Raw genomic sequence first — 26,438 nt, 5'->3', positions numbered from 1 at the left:
TATCAGCCTAGAACATAAAACACTGTCCAAGTTCAGAAAATTTGAAAGACAAGCTGAAATATAGTTCATACAACCAAATGTAATAATATATAGCAATGCACAATTTACCAAAAGAGAGAGAGAGGTCGTCACTGGTTAGTGTTTAATGCATAAGTGCTTTAAGGCTTTAAAAACAAACAAGTTTGTTTTTTTCTCAACCAGGACTTGAGTTCTAAAATATGGAACTAGGGAAAAAAAATACCTCTAAGCATCTGCAAAGTACTCTTTCCCTCTGCTTGCCAAGCAACCAGAGTCTGTTCCCACACACTTAAGAATCAAACATGTGGTGGCTGCAACACTATTATACTAGCTCCACTTCTGATTTTCAACCAAGGCACTTATTAAATTATGAGTCAGCTCGCTTTTTTTTTTTTTAAAGTGACCTTTAACTGTTATTTGTACCCTCCCAACTTTAGTTTTTTAACCCAACAAATGAGTTTTGCCTATTTAACAGCTCTCCAGAAGGCAGCAAGAGCTAACAGATTGTATTTCTATACGGTTCTCATTCACCCCTTCTGCACTGTGTTTCTGAGATATAAACAGAGCTCAAAAGTTATCCAGTATTCTTTAACTTGTTTTTGTTTACGTCTTCCCTTATGCATTGCCAAGTCTCAAGACATGCCGCCCCCCAACTTACAACAAATTACAAAACTGAGCCAAGGCCAAGTGTTTACAGATGCAATTACGAAATAAAAGCCTAAACTGGTGGAAGCAGTGACAAACGCAATGAACCTGAAATCACAGGCAAGAAGAAAGTGAAATAATGCTTATTGTAAGAGTGAAGACAACCAATGCATCCCTTTTAGAGCTGCTGCCCCCCCCCCAATCTACATAGCCCTTAGTGGCTTTTCTAAAGCTTCAACTGGATTGCGTCAAGAAGTAGTGCAGGACCCTGGGTAGCCAACAGTTCTCTTCAGTGCACCGCAAACCTTGTGAATTAGGATAGATGTTCTGCCAATGTCTGCTGAAAAGCAGCAATAAACCGTCACCATAGTGATCTGTGCGTTTTCCAAGATCACACAAACCTGCAAAAAGGCAGCTGCCTTACTACAATTTATTTTCTTATTTCAGTTCACACCCCAACTAGTATTCAGCTGAAGGTGAATGCATATCTATACTCTGAGCACTCAAGACAGAGAGAAGCATCAGTCCTGCTTTTATTAAGTCAACAGGTATGGTATGCAAGTGAATCTCATCGGGCAAGATGTAATCAACCATTAGATGTAGTACCCATCCAACAGAAAGACGATGTATATTCACAACAGACATAGTTTTGATCCTTAGGGTTACCTTAGAAGGTCTTGTGCTCTTTTTATTTTTCCCTTTTACTAATTTGGTTAACTTCTCTGCCTGTCAGTTGACACAAGATGAACTTTCATGCTCAAACATTAAAATAAGTCAATTAATTCATATTCAACTGACCCATATTTTTTAAGAGAGGCATCATCTCTAAATGCAGTGGTGCAACAGCAGGATAAGCAAGCAGAAGAAAATGAGGTCAAATTTGTTAATAACTAATACTAGAATTAGAATATACAGGTAGGTATTTTGCCAAACCTGCTGCTGATGGATCCACAAGGGCACCATCCTGTGGGAAAAAGATTTAGGGGCTTGTAGGCCGGAAATCAAGTAAGAAGCCTGACATTAGAGGCATTCATAATGCCTACCTTCCATTACATTTTTATAAAAGAGCATGAAAATAAACCTGTATTTAACACGCACCAATATTAAAGAGAAAAAAATTCACAGCTTGACACAAATTAAGAACACAGCTATTAAAAGAACAGCAAATGGGTCGTCTTTAAAAAGCCTTCCTATGCCTGTTCTATATTACATATATGCTATAAGATGAAGAAAGCATGTGTCAAGTATCAAATTGGCATGGCATGGGATGTGTGGCTTTCAGGAATAACATGTATAAAAGGGCTATGGTTTGGGGTGGGAAAAGTCATTATTAGCCTGGAAAAGGGAAAGGGGGGGTGGATATAAAGAACAGCAAAAAAACTATTCAGTAAGCATGTCTTTGGGGACCAGAATACTTACACAGTGGTTATATGAAAATGCTCTTTAAGGATACAGACAACATCCACTATTTTCCAACATATTCTGAACTATGAGATGAGGAGGGGCAGGGAACAAAGAACTACTGAAAACGTATGTACCTGTTGACGCAAGAAATTTGACTACCTCCAAAATGGGATATTTCCATGCTAAGCACCAAGAAAACTTTGAAAGAATGCTTAGCATTTTTAACAACCACCCTCCTAGGGGCAAAATCGATTTCATACAGTTAAAAATGTGATTATTTCTTCTTCTTCTTCCTGGCTGCAATGATGATTTTGAGTGTACCAGAAGTCCGATAAAATACAGTAACCTTTGCTTATGTAAACAAATGTTCATTACAAAATCATTCAGATAATGCAAGCCAACTGAACACTGCAATCGCTGAGTTTATATTCAGCTGTCCAATACTGTTGCCCATCATGTGGCTTTAAAAAAAATAGGGCATCACCATTAAGCTTTCTACCTAAGAAACCCATGAATGCTACACACACTCCTCAAAGTGTTGAAACCTTAAATAGATGGGTTATTTCCTGCTCTAGCCTCCTAACAAAAGTTGCAGACAAAAAGCCTAAGTAGTCCTTTTTATTATTTGCTGTTCAAGTCCTTTTGTGTTTTGAAAGTGGTAACATTCCTGTTCACAGGGATTAAGTTAAACTATTAAGAAAATTCTACAGTGGAAGGAGAACTTCTTACAATCGCCCTCTGAAAATAAAACATTCACTTGTCAGCTAGCAGAGACCAGGAGCTGAAGCAGTAGGAGCAAAAATCCACATTTCAATTAGGTGGAGAGGTTTTGGTTTCTGTCCCACGGAGTCCACAGCCGTCCCACTTTGATGCTCTTTGTTCTCCAACTTACACAAGTCAAGTAATCCTCCTCCCAAGTAGCACACAGTGCCCTTTGGTTTCTTCTTTAGGCCCAGGGTTGCATCTAATGAAAGTGTTTGAATGCATCCAGCATAGGTGCATTTTTTGTGTATATATACTGCACTGCCAGACAAATATCAAATGTAGTTTAAACGAACTGTATTAGAAATAGATGCCGCTCCCCAACCTCCCATGTTTTGAAAAAAAAAGTTGCTCCAGTCTACAAAGTATTTTTGGTAGCAACAATATTAACAAGTTTAAACAAAGTTTACCAAACAAACAACTAGTTTTGTTGAAGAAAAAAAGGGAGTAAGATAAAAGAGGTGTATATGAGAGGTGTAACACCGAGTTTTTTTAAATGGCTTAGACCAATTATCCAAACAGAGCTGCTGGATTCATAAGAAGGTATTTGAGTAAAAACCAATGTGCTTTGACTATTTTTCAAGTATCTGATATCAATTTTGTATAAAGACTTTGAATACACAAACTACCAAAGATAGAAGAAAATTGACTTTTCCAAGTTTGAATTTAAGTATTAAAAACTTAAAATACTTCAGAAGTTAGTATTCCACACAGTACTAACAATTTTCCAAATTATTTTTGTACATATCCCAGCTGACTGTGGACTGAAAACAATCTGCTAAGCAGTATTAAAAGAGTGTGCAAGAGTTAAATTGTTTGTAGTTCGGGGAAAAACATCTAAAAACCTAACTTAAAAAAATAAAAACAAATGAAGTGAAAGCTTTAACTGGTACACACTGTTCACACCTATATTTCAAGTTTGGAAACGCATATTTTCAAGCAGCAATACAAAAAAGTATCCATGAAGAATGCATAATTTCTGAAAAAAATTATGAAAACATCCCTGCTACCATTACATTTCTAAATACAAAACTGACTACCATATTGTTGCTTCTGTGTAGCAAGAGAAGTTCATTTTCAAAACAGGTAAAATTCAGTCTTCAGGTGTGAATGGTATGAATGAGAGTCCCCTTTTTAATTTCTTAAGTTGTTTTTAGGATCCTTAAGCATGCAAGCCTTGTAGAGGAGGGCCCAACAAGGGGCAGGGTTGGCTTAGGGCATCCAGTTTAGGACAGAGCTGGGAAAGCTTCTGGGTCATCAACATCAGGAGCAGAAGCACTTGACTGAAAGAAAAACAGAATGTACGTTATCTGGAGAGTCCACGTAACCATTTTCATTTGCGGCATTCTGTAAGGTAACAGAACGTTCACATTGAATTAATACACTGAATCAGGGCCTGGCTGTAATGATGAACTGGATGAGGGTCAACAACTGAAGCTTAATTTAGACAAGGCTCAGTCACTGCTAGTGGGTGGTTGTCTTGTCTGGCTGAGCAGTGTGCAGCCTGCTCTAGATATCCACTGCCATCACAGGTGGCCTTGGTGGTGAGGAGTACCTTCCATCAGTTTAGGTTGGTGGCCCAACTATGACCCTATCTGGCCTGGAATAACCCAGCTACAATAATCTATGCTCTATTAACCTCAGTATTTGATCACTTTACATGGGGCTGCCTTTGAACACTGTTTGGAAACTACTACTAGTGCAGAATGTAGCTACCCAATGCTGATATGCTCATGGCAAACTGATCATATAACACTGAACTTGGCACAACTGCACTGGCTGCCTATAAGTTTCCAGGCCCCATTCAAAGTGCTAGTTTTGACCTATAAATCCTTATATGGCACAGAACCTTGAAATATTTTGGAACACCCCTCCCAATATAAACCTACCAGACCCTGATCTTCTTGGTGCCTTCTCTGAGCTTACTTCAGATATTTTGTAGACAATTATGTGCACTCAAAACAAGTCCAGTACAAGAAAATCTTGAACTGGGATTTTTAATTCTATTCTGTTATGTTTAGTAGTATGGAACCATACGTAATGCAGACTTGAAGTGTGTGCTCTAGTTATTATGTACATTTGTATCACACCTCTCTTCCATCATGGTACTCAGCGTACTGTAAATAGGATTTCCAGTCAGTCTCCTGCCAGGCAATGACCAGACCCAGACTTGCTTAGCTTCAAGCAAGGTGGTTGCATCATTTACTTCAAGACCATCCCTGTGCACACTGCACACACACAACTTTTCAGTTGTAGAAGGAGAAAGAGGCATGAGCGCAGGTGATTTGGTGTTAAATGGAAAATCCATCACTGGCAAGAATATTTACACCTGTGCTCATGATACAATTGAATCTATGCTTCTCTCTCAGCACACACACTGATCTGATAGAAAGGATGCCAAGTCCTGTTTATGTGGAAGCTGTATACTTTAATTCTACACATGTATCTTTTGTCTTCAGCTCAGTAACACCTTAATATAAACCCCAAATGAATTTGGAGAAATTTGCAGTATGATACAGCTCACTTGCTTTGACAATGACTTTCAAGCTTTGATCGGCTTCACATTCTAACACTGCAACACTCCATTTATAAAATCTATTTCTGGAGATAGTGTGCAGAAAAATGGATTCTTAGAACCCATGTAACTATAGTAAATTATGAAGTCTTGCCTACTTCCACATAAGGAGTTTCATCCGGATGTTACTTTTAAGTCAACCTACATATGTAAATGCTATGTTGTATGCTGATGGTAAACAGGTATCTTCATTTTAGATGACATTAATAAACCCCAATAGCCTAGATTCCAAGAACAATTCCCAGAATGGAGGGAAACTGTTACTGTGGGTTTTGTGATCTGTCTAAATTTTAAAAAACAATACCTTAATAACATCATGGTTACAGTTACAGTGTTTCTATTTTATACCCAATACAACCTCAAACAGCCCTGACATGCAAGCATTACAGAAACGAAGACATGTCAAAGCTGGGGGGGAAAGTCCAGGAGGATCAAAAAATGGCTGTCATCTATAAATGCTATGGGCAAGCAAATAAAAATGTGAAAGCAGGTTGCCGTTTTTAACCAAACAACAAACACAAATTAAGAGTATCAAAATGCATGTAAATAACACTTTAACCAGAAATTCTGATAAGCGTTACATATGATTTAATTCATCCTTAACACTGACTTTCACCAATGAAAAATGTCTGACCAGGAATAAGGCTACAATTGTATACACATCCTGAGAGATTTATAAACAAGTCACCAACCTGGCTGGGTGTGTGGATCACATCAAACTCCTTAACCAACTAGAAGGAAACACAGTCAAGACACAAGTATTAGTGTGGATCTGCACATTCATAATGAGGAAAATCACAAAACAGAAATGCTGGATTCTCAATTAGTTCTACTGGAAAAGCCTTTCAAAAAGAGAAATCCAGCAACTGAATTCATAGTGAAAATAGACTACTCTCTCTCGCTTTTTAAGCACATTAAAGCCAATAAAGAAAAATATTCCCGCTTATGATCGAGAAATCACTGGAGTATCAATTGCTGTTTGCAAGCTGTGGTACCCACCCAGCATATTTGGGAACTTCATGTTTTGCATGAGAAATAGGCATAATTAAGTTGCATCCAAAGTGTGCAAAGACAACACATGCAATATACATGGTAACATCATGAGCATGTCTACATTTTGTCAAGAAAACAATGTCTTAAATCCAAATTTGTATGAGGGCGCTTCTGCTCAGTCTAGAGGGTGTTTCAGTCCCTTCCTTCTAGCTATATCCCTTAGTATTTCACAAAGATAAAAGATTCCATGAAAGAGTTTTCAGTCATGCACATGTGGGGAAAAGCTTAAGTAACACCCAAAGTACTTGCAGAAGTGTCTACTGTTCAGACAGGTGATTTGGATTCAAGCCTATGTCAACTTTCAAACTCATGGTGGCAAACTAATGTATTCTGCACACGCACACATGGATTAAAGCCACTAATATTAAAATAAGTACCACCTCTTAAACTAAATTTTTGCTCCACTACAAAGGACTATTAATTAGGGCACAGGTGTAAAGGGAAAGACTAGGAGGATAGATCTATGCGTAATATTATGGTAACTTGCTCGGCAGCAGCTTAGTCGCTGAAACCTGCTCATGTTGTTTTTAAGTACCATCAATAGGTATACAAAAAACCTCTTTCATTTAAATAGAAAGAACTGTTACCTTGTCAGTTCTGCTTCCACGATTAGCTCTTCCCCCGCGTCCACGTCCTCCTCTTCCACCTCTGCCACCACGCCCAGGACGACCAAGATCTCCAAAATTGATTTCCAGCTGAGATGTGATATCATTTGCTGGCTTGCGGAAGTGATGATCCATTGCAGAGTCTTCAGCATGAGACTAAAATGAAAATAAGAAAGTCAGGACCACCACTGAAAAGGTATTTTCACTAAATACCAGATACAACCCAGAATGCAACACTGGGTGTGGGGGAGGGGGGGATTACAGCACTCAAACATCACCTATATGAAATGATGGTCAAAAACTGCCACAAATGGCCCCAGCCCTTTTGACCACAGGAAGGACAGCCAAGAGCAAAAGCAGAATGTAGCACATGTACACCTAGGCACAGTGTGCTTTCATTTATTGTTTGCTTATTTAGCTGAATGCTGGAACTATATCAATATACAGTAAATATTTACCAAATTCCAGGTATTGGTACTTATTCATCTCTATTTTAGCATTCAGTATCTAATAAGAGATATGATTGTATCCAAAACATGCAGAAAAAATTGCAGAGGTGGGATGGTGGAATCCAGTAGAAGCCGCCATATTAGGTAAATCCAAGCCTGCCTCACCCTCTGCAAACCACCTTGAATTTCAGAAGCGATGCAGAGAAAATTGCTCAGAAGCCTCAAAAACAAAATATTGCCTGCCACTTAATTAAAATTTCCTATTCAACGCATCTCTATTAACTGGAAAGGCTTCTACAAGCTAGAACAGGCTTCTGGGTGCCAACCATCAGGTGACAGGCAGTATGTACTTTTTAAAGTCACTGTCTCCTGGAGCGCCCCATATCCTGCAAACATCTAAGTTTAGCCTCAACCAGACCTATACTGACCTTGCTGCTCTCAGCTTCTGCTTATCAGTTAGGCTTGTGTTACTGAAGTGTCCTCCTATGGCAGAGGTGGAGAATGCTTGGATCTTTTAATTTAATCCCTAAAATAAGATTGTATACACCTGCTAGTGTATTACTGCATCCAAACTGCCAGGCAATGAACTTTAGTATACAGATCACAGAACAGAGATCAACTGAGAGACAAAACTTACTTGACTGGACAGTAAAAGCAGTGAACTTTCTCCTTTATGTTGGCTCCTCACTTACAACACAGCCAACAGCTGTCTCAGGCATGGAACCTGTTTCCCATGGCCATGACTGGGGCACGTGTAATAAAAAGGTGCTGCCCTAGACCTACAAAGTGAGGCATAGGCTGGCCTCTTGCCACTGTGGAGAGCATCCAGCGCCACTGGCAGGCTGCACCACCTGATTCCCAGGAAGAACTTCATGGCAAGAGGCAGACCAACCTGGCCCCATCCATCAGGCAGCCAAAGAGCAGCTGCTCCAAAGCCCTTTCCTCTCCATTCCTTGCTCCTTTCGTAAGACAGCTATTATATAAGGAACCTGTCCACAGGTTCCCTGTCCTACCTTTTATTTTATTTGTTGGCATTTACAGACTGCTCTTCACCATGCAGGAAATATATTCATATATTCACTCACTCACACAACTTAGAAAAATTTAATGCTTTAAAACTGTTTAAGAACAACATCAACATTACCACATATAGTGTTCGTACCTCATTGGATTCCATCTGACTCCCTTGCATCTCTGTCACCCCCTTTGTCTGATGCAAATTGTATGTCGATACACAAGGAGAGAAAAAAGTACATGAGAATTTGCATATTAAAATAACACGCTCTATGATTCAAGGTAGGTGAACCCAATAGGATACAAGTGACTAAACAAGTGGACAGAGCAAAAGCAGTAAGCAGATTTTAATATGCAACTAGAAAATTTGGGCAAAATCCAACATCACATCAGCAAATGCAACATTTCCCTTTCCTCTCCTCCTGTACCCCGCCAATCTGTTCCAGGAGTCCCCCAACCCTCCGGAGCATATTTTAGGGGCACATAGAAGCCTGTTATTAATTTCAGGCTTGCACATGACCCTAAGGGTTATGAGCTTTTTTTGTTTTCTGCAACATCAACACCAATTAAGTGTTGAGAAACCATTAGTGGGGGGGGGAGCTGAACAATGTATCACATTAGAATACAATGGGGTGAATAACTGAATCTGGCAAATGGGTCTGATGTTATCTCCTATATGGAACAAGTTTGAAAAGAGGGTGGGGCCAATCACCTGAGTCAATTGCCAGAATGATGTCGGATGACATTTTCTGACCAGTTTGTGTAATCAAACTGTACAGCAGATGCAGCTAACAAAGCACTTTTCAAAGTGCTTCACAATACCAGACAATCAGCTGATCTGCAGTACCTACAAGCCAGATTTTTACCAGCCTCACACCTGACATCATGTATGACACAAAGTGTAGGGCAAGTGGGAGTTGATTGGCCAAATATGGAGGACTGGCAGGCTTAATCAGGTCCCAACATTGGAGGTTTCTTACCCATGGAATAAAGTAGTAATCTTTAGTTAGTCTTAAAGGAGCTGAACAACTGTAAAATACATTTAAAGGCTGCAATTCCAAGCAAACTTAACCAGGAGTAAGCCTCAACACAGTGGGAATTGCCTCCAAGTAAATATGCAATGGATTTTTCAGTTAGGTGTCCATTATTTCCCACATTTATGTGCCTTAGCCAATATTCCAAAATCAGAGAGAATTGGTGGTAAAAATAAGTGTAAACTCCAAGCCACTGGAATTAAAATTCCAAGTAATTTTGCAAGTATCACCTCATCTGCACAAGCATAAAATTAATCACATTGAAATTTCTGACAGGAAGCTACTACAGTTGAATACATTTCACCAGGTACTGAGAGTTGGACAAGCAGAACCCCACTCACAACAGGACTTCAAGCCTAGGTCAACTAAAAGCACCTTTTCCCTTGACACTGTGGACTTATAAAATGGTGTCTGTGGTGCATGCTTGAATTACTCATCAGAAGTGGTACCATAATAGAATGAAGTATCCCACACATGAATTCTGCATTTTTGAGTGTGCCCTAGGATTCAGGTTTCAATAAATTATGGACACAATCAACATCCCGGTGGTAAACCTCCCACCGAATTCAGCAGAGCTGGAATGCGTACAGTGGTACCTCGCAAGACGAATGCCTCGCAAGACGAAAAACACGCAAGACGAAAGAGTTTTCCGTTTTTTGAGTCGTTCCGCAAGACGAATTTCCCTATGGGCTTGCTTCGCAAGACGAAACGTCTTGCGAGTTCTTGCGAGTTTGTTTCCTTTTTCTTAAAGCCGCTAAGCCGTTAATAGCCGCTAAGCCGTTAATAGCCGTGCTTCGCAAGACGAAAAAACCGCAAGACGAAGAGACTTGCGGAACGGATTAATTTCGTCTTGCGAGGCACCACTGTATTTTCATCTAGACCTTGAATGCCCACACACCAAGAACTGAAAGCTTTACCAAGCTTGACCTATGTTGGAGACTTTACCAGATAGCAGCTGTGTCTCCATGGTTTTCTCTCAAAGAGAGAAAACTTCTAGCCTTTCTAGCAAAGGCTAGAAACATTTGTTTCAAAGTGATTAAAACAGGACTGGTTTCTGCACATGGTAAAGGCAAAACATCTGCTATAGAGAATGTAAATATTGATAGGATACCTTAAACTACTTACTCTTAAAGGTGTGAGTAAAATGAAAACATCAGATAGCACAGTTAGTAGAGTATGAGACTCTTAATCTCAGGGTTGCGAGTTCGAGTCCTATGTTGGGCAAGATTCCTGCACTGTGGGGGGTTGGACTGGATAACCTTTGTGGTTCCTTCCAACTCTACAATTCAGTGATTCCATGAAGACAAGATAATCCAGAAAAACCCACCTCCTCACTCTTTGACTTATGAAGAACAAAACCTTTTTTCCATTGTCCATCAGCACCTTCATTTGGTTTACGGATGTTGAATTCAACTTTTGCACGATCTTTATTTTGAATAGCTTTCCATTCATCCAGAGTCATTTCCTTAGGACCTTCTTCCTTGACTTCTTCTACTTCATTCTCTCTGAAATAAGTTTACAATGGTGGAAACTCATTTCATAGTCTTTGTCACACTCAGAATGGTGAAGTCTCAATATCGGAATGCTGGAAGCAACCAGGAAGGCCACACTTCTAGAATTTATTGTTCACACAAAAAGCTGTACTTTAATGGATGTTATTTTCAATTCAGACAAAATACTGTGCTATTGGAAATCACGTGACCACATAAACTCTGACTTCATGACAAGTTGCATTAATCCAAGTGTGCAACACATTGTTGATAACTAATAGCTGGCAGCTAAAGATAGTCACCTTATATGTATTTTAGCAGACCACAGAGATAGAACAGTTCTGCTTAATTCCTCCTTACCAGTCCTTCTTCAGCAATTACAAAGCAATTGTTTCTCCCAACAGATACAATACCTTAACAGTTTTCCATGGTTTGCCTCCCACCCCCTCCAGTCATGTCATGACAGCTTGCCATATGGAGAAAGACAAGTTAAAGCACAGACTGTATGTCTTACGTACATCAGTGCTAAGGCATTCCCCCAAAGCAAGATTTTGCACAACAGCTTCAAATGCTGATTCTCCCAGAGGCATTATGACTTAACTGATATATCAGTATACCAATTTCATTGCCATATCTATTTTGGGAGGGGGGGAAAAAAGGAAAATGGCTTCAAAACTTCACCAGCAACAACAATGAGCAGCTTGCTATGTGCAAAACAAAATGGAAACCTGCCCGAAGAAGTTACATCAATGATCAGCTGTGAACCTCCTGACTTAAAAAATGAATCAAGTTGTTTCATTCATGACCTCTGGTAAGGGCTCACAATTAAAGTTAGTTAATGTTAAATGAAATCCCAGCTTATACTTAGTAACCAAGAATAAAAGACTGATTTCCGAAGTAAGTATTGCCTGAAAGCTCCCAAAGTGCATGCATGGGCCAAGTTCACATGTAGGACATCCAAATAATGGCATTGCATGATTGTGCTGAGTTATCTACAGCACAACAGCCACTTAACCAAGGCATGTAGGCTTCCTATGCTGCTGAAAGAGCTTTTCCACTCTAAAAGTTCAAGTCAGTAAGTATTGTTATCTGCATCAATGCCCATCAGTCTATGATAGTCCTGCACCTAAGCACCACCTCCACTCCCCATTTCTCATCCAATTTTACGACTTTACACAGCACTTCTGTGACGTGTCAAAACGAAGTGGCAAATGCATGACAAGCCACTATGCAAGAAAGGAATGTTTAGCTAGCTCAAAATGCCAATAGGTTATTCAGCATCATTGTGCAAGTACAAAGGCTCAAATAGGAAGGTTGAAATCCAACACTTTGTGGATTGCATGCACAACAGGGCTCCCTCGCCCTTTCATCATGCAGTTCCACAAACCTGCTCTGGAAGGTCCTTTGCTGTCATTCATGGACATCATCGGATTCCATCCTACAACCTTATTTACACACACAATCCTGTAGTTTTTGAAGTAGCTACTTTTTAGCTAGCACCAACGTTGGATTTCACAGTTTTATCACTGCCAATTCAAGACCAGAGCTTCTCAACTAGACTCACCATTTCACAAGTTTAGATTTATGAGGATTTTAAGCTAAAATTCCACTTAAGCATCTCAACCTGAGTCTGCCAATCATGTAAAAAAGGAAATTTAAATAAGTAAACAGATTTTCCTGTTTTTAAAAGAAAAACTTTATACAAAAAACAACCAACAACCTCCTTTTGACATGAAAGGAGCCTAGCAACCTCATAAATGATCCAACAAGGATTCTGGCAATGTAATACTTACTTATTCTCCGAGTCGGCAGGTGGATGCTCCTCCCCCTCTGGTGTTTCCTCTGTCACATTTGATTGATCCAAATCACTGGAATTAAAGACAGTTTAAAAATATCTGATGCTTCATATGAGCACTGCCTACCCACCTGATACCTGATATTCAATGACCTCAAAATTATACCAAAGCTTACAGTGGAACGTCAAAGAATATTCACTCCACAATATAAACACTGCCCCACCATCAAACCCTAGCTGCATTGCTGACAAAAGCATGGGTGATTTTCTATGCCAACACAACAGAGGCAAATTTGGGATCTAGAATTATAATTCCAAATTTAGAAAAATGCTTGCTATTTGCTATACTGCTGCTATACTGACGCCCCTTCAGGAAAGCACACAGGCAGGATGCGCGCGCACGCGCGCGCACACACACACACACACACACACACACACACTGATAAATGGAAATGATCCTGCACTAAGTCAGAAAAATGGGTGATGCATACATTAGGGATATCAAACATTAATCATACTCATGAGACCACCTACTGAAATCAATGGACTGGCATTCCTTAACTCCATTTATTTTAAAGGGCGTACGCAGGCTATGACTATTAGGTATCACCAATAATGTTTGAATCAAATTTTAATATTTTTCTTGTAAATCTGCTCTTCTTGGGGAACAGTAAAGAGCTACTCAGGACAATGAAATGGGAAATCCTGCTCCTTTTCACTACCTCTCCTGAATTTTTTCACTCATTATGTGATCTTGCAAACTTAAAATACCCATGGTCTTTTCCTATAATTTAGTTTATTCTGAACAAGTATTTCAATACAAAATACTAACGTTAGTTCATCTTTGACAGTTCCCCAGTTGTGCGATCCACTTCCACCACGCTTGTCCTCATGCTTTAGACCACTGAAATGTGAATGTGAAAGAGAACTAACAAAACTGAGTTAACATAATAGTGTTGGAATACAGATTTTCAAAAGCAAATTTTCAAAGTATTATTCTGATATGAATCCACTTTAAAAAAGAACGAGTTTAAGACTTACGATCTGTCGCTTCCACTATGCCTATCAAATTCACGTTTGCCTCGGGAGTCAAAACCATCTCCTCTGCCCATGCCACGTCCTCTGCCACCACGGCCCCCTCTTCCACCTGGTCCACCACGGCCACGCATTGGACGATCAATAATGGGTCTATTGTAAAATATAGTGAAATTAGGAATGACACTAGAAACTCTACTTCTACCTTGGCAGTGCTAGTAATCATCTTTCTTAATATTATATCAAGTTCTAAAATTATGCAGCAGCTACTTAAGAGCTATTAAGGTTATTTGTATCTTTTTCCATTTCAGTATTCACATACTGCCCAACAACAAACGTTCTCTGGTCAATTTAAAAGTATTAATTATAACCACAGATAACAGTAATAATTATAACCATAGATAAAATACAGCATGAAAACATGAACCAGTACAAAGCAATGAAATAAAATAAGAAGCAGAGAATATTTTAAGTACAGCTGATTTAAAAAGCCTAGGAAAGTAACATTTTTACCTGACACTGAAAAGACCATAAAGTAGGCGTCAGGCAAGTCTCTCTGGTGAAAGCATCACATAACTGTGGTATCAACAATAAAAAGGTCCTCTCTCAAGAAGCCACCCACCCCATCTCACTTGGCAGGGTACACAGAAGGCTTGAGAAGATTTTGTTTTATTTATTTAATAAATTGTATACTAATTTTCAAGTGAAGTCCTTGAAGACTTGACTTCTGTATAAAGCCAGGTGATCTTAGGCTTCATGCAGGGGTGTGTGTATGAAAAGGCAATTCTTCAGGTACCCTGGCCCCAAGTCATTTATGGCTTTTATGCTTTATACAGACATTCTGAATTGGCCCCAGAAACACAATGGAAATCAGTATAGATGGCAAAGCACAAATGCAGTATGATTATATTCATCAGTTCTTGCCAGTAATCTTCGTCCTATTCTGGACCAGTTGTAGTTTCCATATTATTTTCAAAGGCAGCCATACATATACAATATTGCAGTAATCCATATGAGAGACTACCCAAGTGTTAATAAGAGTGGCTAAGCTATATGCTGAAATACAGTGTTAGAAATTCACGAGGCACAGGTACCATGCCGAGGTCTCTCAATGCTAGGTTGGCAACTGACACCTCTTTCTTAAGCAGGTAAACAGAAGAGCTTAGTTACTGCGTTTATTTCCCACCTTTTCTCCAAGCAATACATGGTTCATGCCACTCCTCAGTTAATCCCTACAACCACCCTGTGAGGTAGGTTAAGAGGCTGTGACTGGCCCAAGGTCACAGTGTGTTTCATGAATGAGGGGGATTTGAACCCTGATCTCCCAGGTCCTAGTCTGACACTCTAAACACTATATCGCACTGGCTTCCTAGAGGACTTCTGCTATGGGGCAGCTAAAAAAAATTAAGAAGGTAAATAAATTCATGGAAAGCATAGAGAAGGAGCTGAAATATTTTCCATGAAGCTTAATTTGTTTTATTCTGGGTTGTTTCGTTTGCTGTTTTAATGTGTTGCAAATTGCTTGGATTTCTTTTCTTTAAAAGATAAAGTAGTATAGAAATGATGGTGATAACAGTAATAATAATGTTCATTGTTTGAAAAAAAAATCATGGTGTTTAGACATCCCATTGTGGCGACCATAACCTAGGTTTAAGGTGCCATTTGACAATTAGCTTACATATCTGAGTTTCTAACAATGCTGATAAAATGCATTTTGAGCAACCAAGGCTGTCTGTTCCTCCAGTGACAGTAGATGATCCAGGAGAATGCTTATACCAAAACTTTGATCCTTTAGGGGGAACACAATATCCTAAAACAGGTTCATATTAAAATACAAAAGCATGCCACATTAAGACAAATATACCACACTACCCAATTACAACCCATTAACAGACTAATCAGAGAACATCTTGCTATAACCAGAGGACATCCTGCATACAATTTTCTCTGCCAATCAATCTTAAAATGTTCAGTTCTTACTTATCAACAGAAAATTCTCCTCCTTCACCCTTTTCTTCAGCAGGTTTGTCAAACCTGCGTTCACGAGGAGGCCGTCTCTCTTGCCTCCTCTCAATAGGCTTGCCTTCTCCCTGAGGCTGCTGTTGATCAGGCCTTCTGCCAATTCGCCTTATCCCTAAAATAGAAAGCAATCCGCATCAGTAAGTTATTTAGCTACTTCCACAAAGCAACTGTTATTCTTGAACACACAGCAGAGGAATCCTGTAGAAGACACTAGTTGTTCTAAGGCTTGGAGGTAGTATCATAAAACTACTCCACACAACAAATAAAAGATATCCAAATTATAGCCAAGTAACACCTCTGGAAGTTTTCATTTCAAAAATAACCATGTTATTTGAAATTTACACAGCAAAAAAAATGTGGCAATGTGCCTTTAAAGGTGTGAATGAAGGTTGTGCCATGTAAGGGGCATGGTGGGAATACAACACCAATATAGCCAGTTGTGAGGGATGATGAGACTTGTTTTCCAACATCATCCAGAAGTCAGCTCACTGGCTACCCCTGACCAAGCTAATATAAATAGATATGAGATATTGGGTGAGTTTATTCCTTCCTTGGAGCAGTCAGGAGTTCTAACATTTCAGACAGATTGTTTTGTACACTGAAGCACAGCTGGAAACTAGGAAGTGTGTATAATTTTGCTTTGATAGTTTGATAGCATACAGAACATGATATAGACTATAATAAAGCAGAGAATTGTGTGTACCTTGTAGGAAGTAATTTTCCTATATAGAAGATTTATCAAGTTCGAAGAATTACAACACATAACTATCCTGGAAAGACGAGTGCACATCATGCACTGAAATCTGGTAAGACATCCCCCATCCCCGCCTTCAAGAAATTAGAAGTTATAATTCATTTGGAGAAACTTGAAAAAGACTACTGAAACTGATGTTTTACCAATAACCTGTAATATTTAGATCTTTTTGTATGCAATTAAAACTCAATTAGTATGATTTGTGTCTGTATTTGTTATGCAGACTATTGTTATGAGACCCTCATGGGGTGTATTTTAATCATAGTATTATAGCCTCATAGCATTTTACTATCATAGTATTTTATGCTTTTGAACAAAAAAATGACTGCTTACCATGGAGAATGACATCTGGTCGAACTAATTTTTCAGCTTTTTAATACTACTTCAACCTGTACTCTGGAAAAGTCAAATCTAAGCCCCTAGAAGCATACACTGCCAAACCCCTTCTTTTTGTTTTAAGGAAACCCATAAGAACATTTTCTTATTTTTAAGCTCCTCTGGTGGCGAAATTGACTAGGGGTGAAGCTGTTTCCAATCTGATCTATCAATGATACCACTCCACAGCCTTATACAAGAGTAAGGAAAGCAGCCATAGGGAAGGAGAGGACCATCACTCTCCTCATTATGTATGAAAATGTACTGAGTTATTTATTCTGGATGATGGCTTGTGCTGTGGTAGGGTAAGAAAGTTGGACCCATAGCTCCAAAGAAAGAGCTGCTAGAGCAGCAATAAGCCCTACCTTGTGGCCCACTCTATTCCCTTCTTTAGGAGTGGTTGTGACAGCACCCACAACTCCCATCATCCCAGACCACACTTCTGGTCACAATGGCTGAGACAAAGAAGCTGTAGTTCACAACATCAGGAGAGCATCTGGTTGGGGGAGGCGGGCTTAAAGACTCTGTGTATCAATCCCCAAGGTTTCCATTCAAATACAAAATGAAATTTACATTAATTTATGTGTCACAAAGGATTTTCCTCTTGGCACCAAGGGCTGCTGCAAACACTACTTTATTACCAATATCATATGCAAAACCAAAAGGCCTATACCCACCAATTAACATTAAATGATACTCTGGAGTGGCTTCCAGAACTCTGTTGAATGCTAAACCCATGTCTTCACTACATGTATGTCAACTTTCTACCTGAGCTTCTGTGCTCCTGTGCTCAACTTGCACGTAATGCTCAACCATGGTTTATGAAGATAGCTTATTTAACTACTCAGAGATTATTTCAAACCTGGATTCCTGGTTTCAATACATCTTTTAAAGCAACATTAAGTTATGCCATAGTCCTCCTTCCAGCGATGAGAGAGGAAGCTTGTGAGCCCAACACTCTTTTCAGGCTCATTCATATAGCACTAAAATATGGCCTAACATTACATGTAACTGTAATGAACTTTGCTGCACTCCAGAAGATTCCTGTACATTACAGTTAAGAAATGTAGGCTACTACCAAAAGGTAGCTAGAAGAGCAGTATTGTTTATGAAAACCAATGGTCAAATTTAATACTTCTTTTAAGCAGAGGAGAAATAAAATCTGCTCTCCCTGAACAGAAATGGATCACAAGTCCACTCAAGAGGTTGCCACTGGTGACTGGATCTTTTAATATCTATGTCATGATCAAGTCCACTATTGAGGCTACCTGCTGTGGCTTCAGATTATAGGAAAGGGAATTCTGAACTACCACTGTTATTATACTCCTTCCACATGTTTAGGAATCATGGGGAAAATCCTCTTTGCCTATTCTCCCTGCTCCCTTTCAAACTCCCAAGCAGGTCAAACATGCTCTCTTCCTAACCCCTGAACTCTGAAAAGATCCCCAGGCAGCTCATCCAATCCATGTTCTTCCAAAGTCACTGCATGCTAGAATGTGCTCATGTTGCCCTGACAACTCTTCTCTTCTATGCCACTCTGTGGCAGCTTGTCCTGGCTTGTCTATGCAGGCCTAGAACTGAGCTTCTCCTCTACAGAGTCTACTTTAAAATGTGGTAGAGACATAAGCAAGAGTTTTGTCCTGACAGTCACACTGGCCTTTGCAGTTGATCTTTGCTTCCAAGTACCTCCAATAAGCAGGGTGAGAAAGCTTAGATTTGTGAGAAGAGGCAGGAATGTTAGCTATCATGAAATTAAGGCTAAAATGGTAAATTCGTGGAATTCAAAGTACTATAAATTAGACATGCACTTAAAGCTGTATTTGAATAATTGAATTTTTAAATAAAAAAATAGATGTAGTACCAATTATTCAGATGAAATGCTTTCCTAAAGCAGTATATAGCTGTAGATTACAGTGTAAGTCTGTGGCTCTTTTGCTGCTGTTACATACTTTGTAAAATGCCTTAGTGTGCGGGATATAAAGCTGGAGAAAACAGCAGTAGCAAGACTAGTTAAAACTAGTTTAAGGCAGTTAAAAGGAGCTCTTGTGCCACTGAAGCAGCAGATTTTAAGCTGTGTTTACGGTTGAAATGCTTGTTTGATGGTTATACAACACTCTCCCCTCTAGTATAACATACACTGAATTACACACAACTGTCACTTAATAATTTGAATAATTTGGGACAAACTTGTGCACATATCAACAGATCCTTGATCTCAAGACTGGTCAATGACTGAAATAAACAACTGACTTTTAGAAGACATCTGAAGGCAGCCCTGTACTGGGAAATTTTAACGTCTGGTGTTTTACCATTTTTTACATGTGCTGTAAGCCGCCCAAAGTGGCTGGGAAAACCCAGCCAGATGGGCGGGGTATAAATAATAAAATTATTTTTAGGCCAAAATATCACCAAAATTTAAAGCAAACTTTAAAAATAGTCTTAAAGCACAGGATGAGAGTATAGCAGCAAGAGCATGTCAGCAGGATTACTTGCACTACCTAATAGTTGTCCACAGCACTCATATGAGATGAACTCTTCTTCTGTCAATACCAGTTTTGCAGAATGGCTTCAAAATTTCTGAAAAATTATAATCTGTATACAACCCTTATGTTCCACCATTCTTCAAAGGAAGTTTACTGCACGTTTTTTTTTTAAATTAAGTTTCCCCCTTCAAGTGACAGTATAACAAGCGATCCATAAATTACCATTGCCACTGGCCCCAACAGTCCTCTTGTTCAAAATGAGACACAAACATATTATTTTGTGTTGAGGAAGGAGAAATTCTCATGTTATGCCAAGCAGGGACCCTTTGCTAACAGTGGAAATCTATGCTGGACTAGATGGGCAATAGGTCTGATCCAGCAGGCCATTGTTGTCTTCTTAATACTGATTTAATGTTTGTATCAACTGCACTAATATTTTTTTCCATTTTCAGCATTTGTACTTAGCCTCCCATTTATGGAGACTGTTTAATTGTTTTTAAAATCAGGGCTGTTTTATCCTGTTTCAATTAAAGCTTTTGCAGTTTTTTGGTTATTTCATTTATTACAGATTGTCTTTTACATGGGTTATAAGCCAACCAGGCAATATGTGCACTTAATAAATACAGGGGTTTTTTTAAAGCAACAACAACAACCCCCCTCCCATTATACTGTATCAATGCCCAAGGTAAAATGAGTTATCAACATGAACAGATTGTTCATCTCTTTGGAAGTTTGATACTCATATGTGAAGAGGAGTGATAATATGCAGATGGGTTCCCCCCCAAAAAAACACATCTTTAATTGCTATAACAAAAAATTAGCATGAAAATGGGAGGACGTGGCATGCCTTAGGAAAAAGAGCACTGTAAAAACCTAATGGCATAGATTGTTGATGGCACACACCATAACTCTCTCAAGAGGGTAAGCAGGACTGGCCCTGGAAAGGAAATTTGCCACAAGACTTCCTGAGAACTCCACAAAGATATTTGTGAAGGAATCATTACAGAAATATGTGCCCATTAATATATGAAACTTACTTAAAACCATGGGCCTGAAACGGATTTAAGTGCCTTAAAATTTGAAATATTTTATTTCTTGCAATGAGCAGAGCACACATACCCCAGCCAGGTTGGAAATGGACAATGATATAAGAGCTACAGTGGTACCTCGGGTTAAGAACTTAAGTCGTTCTGGAGGTCCGTTCTTAACCTGAAACTGTTCTTAACCTGAGGTACCACTTTAGCTAATGGGGCCTCCTGCTGCAGCTGCCCAATTTCTGTTCTCATCCTGAAGCAAAGTTCTTAACCCAAGGTACTATTTCTGGGTTAGCGGAGTCTGTAACCTGAAGCCTCTGTAACCCGAGGTACCACTGTAATGTCAAAAAAAAAGTAAGTCTGTATCTCACAAAAAACAAGTCACCTGAGTTTCCTTAACTAAAGCTAAACATTCCACACTCAAAGTTCATGTAAAAATGTGTTCAAGCATGACTGACTCAAAGGGTTGAATCCGGAGTGCTTGGGAATTGAACTCTACACACAAGATGCTCCTCTGCTAGAGGAAGGAGGGGAAAGGCAACATTCCTCCTTATTAATTTATCTTCCAAACTTTCATAAAAATGTATCAAAGTAGTATACAACTTATAAAAATAAAATTAGCAAAAAGCATCCCCAAAAATGTCACTAGGACATCAATAAATACTAATTGCTTAAAAACAGAAAATTAAGATAGCAGAGGTCTATCTAAACCAGGGGTCAGCAAACTTTCCATACCTCGAGCTGGTGTCTCCAGTACCAATCGCACAGCGGGCAGAGGAGCGCATCCCCATACGTGTGCGCACACCCTACTTCCAGGTCGGAGGAGCACCAGAAATAGCTTGTGCGCATGAGCATGGGCTTCCTCCAACCCGGATGTGCACTGGAAATAATGCTTGCGCACAAGCTATTTCCGCTGCTCCTCCGACCCGGAAGTGGGCAGCCGCACAGCGCAGGTAAGAGCGGGCGGCGGCAGCAGGCATTGCCGCAGGCCAGATAAATGAGTCCCTCAGGCCTTATCCAGTCCGCGGGCCTAAGTTTGGTGACCCCTGATCTAAACAATAGTTTTCAAAAGACATCTGAAAGAAGGGAGGGATGGTTCCTGCTGAACCTCTACTGTAGAGGTTCCCTCTGTAGCTCCCTGAAAAGCTGCTCCAGAGGGCTGCAAGATCCTCTGGAACCATGAGGGAGGCTGTGGGAAGGGGTGTTTGGAGGCTCCAGTGGATCTCAGTCCCTTCTGTGAATGAAAGAGGTTCTTCCATTCAGTGCATGGGAATATGCATCTCGTTATTTCCTACAGGCACTGGTGATGTATTGGCATTAAGTTTTCAGATTCTGCCACTCTATTTTATATGTGCCGCTGACAGTCACACAAGACACTGTATCCGTATTAACACAGGGTGTAAACTTACATATTCCAAATCTTGGTTTTTAATGTGTTAATTACAAAATCATCTCCCTTCCTGAGAAACAGCCTTACTTACCATTTGAAGCTACTTGTATACAAAAAAACCTTTACTTATAAGCACAAAAATCTAAAAGCCACAATAATTTTGAATTTCAAAATTTTACACTTTACTTTCAGAAGTGTGCAGTTTCAGAACTGCTTTAGAAGTGTTTCAAATTATATATATATATATATATATATATATATATATATATATATATATATATATTCTTGCATTTACATCCTGCCTTTCTTCCACTGTGAAGCCCAAGGCATCATACACGTGCACAGACAGTCATCCAGGTACCTCATGTGCCCTCAGACCATTATCACCAACCTAAACACACTTATTTATTGGTTAATCCACTGAACACAGCTAAGTTTTTTCTTAATTCATTGTGCCAATATTTCACTATAATAATTTAACATCAATTTCAGTTCATTTGCTGTTGCCATTCTACAATAGCCGGTTTTATTTATTCGTTAATTGTCAAAAAGCCAACCCTCCCACCAACACCTAACTAAGCCACATGTTACTGCTGCCACTACTCCAATATTCACAAGCCCCCTTTCCCCCTCGTTTTTTGGCTCAACCTGGTAACTTGATAGTCTAGCTGAAATCTACAAGATTCTTCAATTTTCCCTCCCTGCTGAAAGGGAGTCACCACAAGAGTACAGTACAACTGCAGGCTGGTGGTGGGAAGAGAAATTAAGACCCTCCATAATTGGGCCAACAAGCAGTTTAAAAAGATGCATATGACACAAGGACTAGCAGTTACTGATTACATCTCAAATGCTTATTTCATAGCATATAAATAATAAATGAAGTGCCTTATTTATCAGGTTCTCAAATACTTTGGACAGTAGTTATGACATTAGTACACGGTCAATTAACAGATGTCAGAAGTCTGTGCTATTCACAAATCTCAGCACATTTGCTGTTGGGATACAGCAGCGTTCCCATGATCAAGAGAATGCTTAAGTACTAAAGCAATTTTTGAAAGAAGAACACACTTCATGCTTTTTGCAAATTATTTGTAAGCATAAAGCAGTGAATTAATCACACTAAGTAGCTATTCATTTGTAGCAAGTAATCTGGAAAATGCACACTAGCAGTCCAGTCTTAAGAAAAATGTTACTGCATTAAGTCCAATACACAAAAGGTTTTTTTTAAGTGTTTACTTCATCTGTAACCAACTCTTAATTGTTCACTTTACGTACTTTAGAATGTTGTATATGTCACAACTCAATTATAACTTGACAGTTAATTTTTATCATCAAGTTACAGGCCCATGGTTCTCCCTCCTAATGAAAGTACATGGGAAAACAGTGCAACACATGGTTCTTTTTGTATTATTCAGGTTCAGAGATATAAACCCAATTATCACCATGAAGCTGGGTACCATTTACCAAATGTTCAGAAAATTTAGACATTTACAGCCCAAACCTTTATGTGCCTACTCAGAAATAAGTCCCACTGAATTCAGTAGGACTTCTTCCGCGGTAACTGTAATCTTAATCACATTAAACATGTGGGTTCCTTAATTAGTACAGTGACAGAAAAATATCAATACTTTCTTAGGTTCCAACTTTAAAACAAAAAATTGGTGTGTTCTGCATACTACGCAAGTTACAAAGGGGTGAGAGCTTCACACAGCAGTGCACAGTTCTTAAAATTTCATCTCAGAACATATACAACTCATTTGATATCCACATCAGAAAAGCTGTGCAAACACTGAACTAAATAGAGACCTCCATGGCAAATTCTAGTCGTTCTCAATTGGAAATAACACCTACTGAAGTGAAGCTTACGTCCTAATAAGCATACCTAGCATTGGGCGGCATGCCTGCAATTAAAACTTAAGACCTATATTCAAAAAGTGCCTTTCTCACGTTAGCCTGCAAGGCCCAACTTAAAGCACATCAGGGGCTCACTCCATTTTGTCTCTTCCCTCAGCCCCTAGTAGGCGGCAGCAGCAGATAGCTGGAGCCAAGCAACACGCGGGCCACGCACGTGGCCAGGTGCAAATGGGCTAAACTTCATTAGCAGCGGCAATCCAGGACGCTGCTGCCTGCGCGCTTGCAGCTTGGCAAACCTGAAGCCCCTCTCCTCGCAAAAAGCACTCTCCGCTCGCAGGCTTTTTCGCCCTCAAAGAAACGCCACCATTACAAACACTGGAGGCCCGCCACTAACTTGCCCCCCTTCCCGCGCAAGGCCTAAGTATCCTGACACACACCTGCCCAGCAACCCTCACCTTCCTTGCTTCCCTCCCTCAGAAGAAGTGCAGGGGCCCAGCGAGCCGCCTCTCCCCGTTTCCCCCCTCCCATGAGGCGCGCGTTCACACGGCGCCTGGGCGACACGAGGTGGTCGACCCTTGCCTGCACGCAAGGCAACGCGAGCACAGCACCCCAGGCCGCCCTAATAAAGCATGGAGGAAAGGGATCGTGTCCTTTCTAGGAAATCTATCTAGGAAGGGACGGGGGGGGGGATCCTGCTCTAGCACCACGTGCTGCGTCTAAGGCGGGCCGGGGGCTCTTACTGCGGGCCGGACTCGCTGGGTGAAGGGGGGGGAGGCTGCCTCCGCCCGCGCAAGGGAGACGCTGCCCTGGTTTCTGGGGAGGGAGGCCCTGGCTCCCCCCCTAAAAGGAGGCACCCCTCCCTCCACTTACCTTCCTTCCTGAGGGGCGCGGAGCCAGGCTGCCCGCCACCGCCGCCATCCTCTCTTCGGTCGCCGGCGCCGCCAGGCCCAGAGGAGGAGGAGGCGAAGGGCGGCAGAGGGTTTTTGCGCTCCTTCTGAGACTCCCTGCGCAGCTGCTTGGCCGCGCTGCCGCTCCCGCCGCCGGAGCCGGGCTGGCCCGACCCGCTGCTTGAGGAGGAGTTGGCCTGGGCCGCCTGCCCGCCGCCACCGCCGCGGCCGCCCTGATGGCCCCCTCCGCCGCCGCCGCCTCCCCCTCCGCCGCCGCTCTCTTTCTTGCGGCTCTCGGCCGCCTGGATCACCTCGAAGGGGTCGGATTCGTCGTCCAAGAGCTGGTCAAAGCGGTTGGTGACGACGCAACCGAAGCCTTCCTGCAGGTGTCCGGGCATGATGGGCCCCTCTCGGTGGGATCCTCCTCCGATGCTGCCCAGGCCCCTGGCCCACCCCCTCCGCGCTCGCTTGCTGCCCACACAAGATGGCCGGCCCCCTAAGAAACTCGCTTCTCTTCCGGCGAGAACGACATCCGGGAAACAGGCGGCAGGAGGCCGCGGGCGCCCGCAAAGGGTCTCGGGAAGTGGAGGCCGGGCCCTCCGACTGCCAGAGTAATCGGCACGCCTCGAGGAGCGGGACCACAATTCCCGGCAGGCACCGCGGCAACGAAATACAAGGAGGCAGAGGCGAACATCCCAATGGGTTCCCGCCTCCCCCAGCCTCCGACTACCCTCTTGGGAGGGGAGCGGGAAAGAGAGCGGCAGGCAGTTCCCCTCTTTCTTAGAAGGAAGCGACAGTGTTTTTAAACAAAAAGCAAAATGTGGGGTGCTCTTCTCTACAAATCAGGCTGAAAACCTGAAAGGTCAATAAGGCTCTTTTCTGCTAACTCAAAAGACTAGTGAGGGGGGATTATTTTTTGATAGCTTCAGCTATTTTGTTTTTGTGGATATATGTAACACCCATATAGATATAGACGGTATCGATACCGTCCGCTGTAATGTGCATGCAGTACAGTAAATGTTTGTGCAAGTGAAGAAGGCAGTGTGCAGATTGCCAGTTTCTCTTGCTAGTTTCTGTGCAGAATTCGATCAAGGCTGCAATCCTATAAAATCTTACTTCCAAATACGCATTAATAGGATTGTAACTACAAATGACAGCCTTCAGGTTCCTGGAAAGAAAGAAAATCAAGCTACGAACTAAAAAAAAATGGTAGTAAAATTGTGGTCTCTTCTGTATTCAACATGATGCTTGTCACAGGATCTGAAATCAGTATTAAACTGTTCTAGAATTAACAACCATGCTTTGATTCCACGTTTACACATAATCAGGTCACCCATAAGCATGAAAGAAAAAGGCAGACGAGGTTAGCCTTAATATCCCATTGGGCAAACAAATTATTTGTTTCTTTAGAACATTTGTATCCACCCTCATCAGCCCCAAAGGCTGCCAGAGGGGCTTACATACAATCACTGTGTCTCTTAAACAATGCTGCCCTTCTATTAGAGATCATGCACGTCTAAGTATTTGTGGAAGCAACAAATTGACCATGGCAAAAGAAGGTTGCTGCATCAGATTCATCTAGATATATAATGAACTAATTATTAAAGTTTTGTTCCACATGATCTTCCCACATTAGGAAAGGAGGAACGGGAAGCCACATGTACATGTTAAAAAAGGTAAAGATAAAGAACCCCTGACAGTTAAGTCCAGTCGCGAACAAGTCTGGAGTTGCGGTGCTTATCTCGCTTTACTGGCCAAGG

At 40.9% G+C, this 26,438-nt stretch overlaps 1 protein-coding gene across 2 annotated transcripts; it reads right to left on the bottom strand.

The window, feature by feature from the left end:
- Window positions 1–1,179: 1,179 nt before the first annotated feature.
- Window positions 1,180–26,438, bottom strand: SERBP1 (SERPINE1 mRNA binding protein 1). Of its 2 annotated transcripts, none has more exons than XM_083621175.1 (10): window positions 24,662–26,438; window positions 15,860–16,013; window positions 13,886–14,032; window positions 13,677–13,772; window positions 12,843–12,917; window positions 10,887–11,064; window positions 8,674–8,721; window positions 7,045–7,218; window positions 6,097–6,135; window positions 1,180–4,112 (listed from the first exon to the last, which is right to left on the bottom strand). In XM_083621175.1, the coding sequence occupies exons 1-10, from the start codon at window positions 25,074–25,076 to the stop codon at window positions 4,056–4,058; spliced, it is 1,383 nt and encodes a 460-aa protein (XP_083477301.1). In that variant the 5' UTR covers window positions 25,077–26,438; the 3' UTR covers window positions 1,180–4,055. The 2 variants fall into 2 exon arrangements, with proteins under 2 accessions (XP_083477301.1, XP_083477302.1); XM_083621176.1 differs by having other exon boundaries at window positions 13,677–13,748.

This window comes from Podarcis filfolensis (genome assembly GCF_964270895.1).
Source record: "Podarcis filfolensis genome assembly, chromosome: 6".
NCBI lineage: Eukaryota > Metazoa > Chordata > Lepidosauria > Squamata > Lacertidae > Podarcis > Podarcis filfolensis.
This window is presented reverse-complemented; position numbering and strand designations above follow the sequence as displayed.

What these genes read in the sequence shown, in the direction of transcription:
- SERBP1 (XM_083621175.1), bottom strand. Translation starts at nt 25,076, where the DNA reads ATGCCCGGACACCTGCAGGAAGGCTTCGGTTGCGTCGTCACCAACCGC. An exon ending in ACTGTCAAAGATGAACTAAC is followed by an intron (nt 12,918 to 13,676) that starts GTTAGTATTTTG and finishes CTTTAATTCCAG; the next exon opens with TGATTTGGATCAATCAAATG. An exon ending in TGATCCACACACCCAGCCAG is followed by an intron (nt 4,113 to 6,096) that starts GTTGGTGACTTG and finishes TTTTTCTTTCAG; the next exon opens with TCAAGTGCTTCTGCTCCTGA.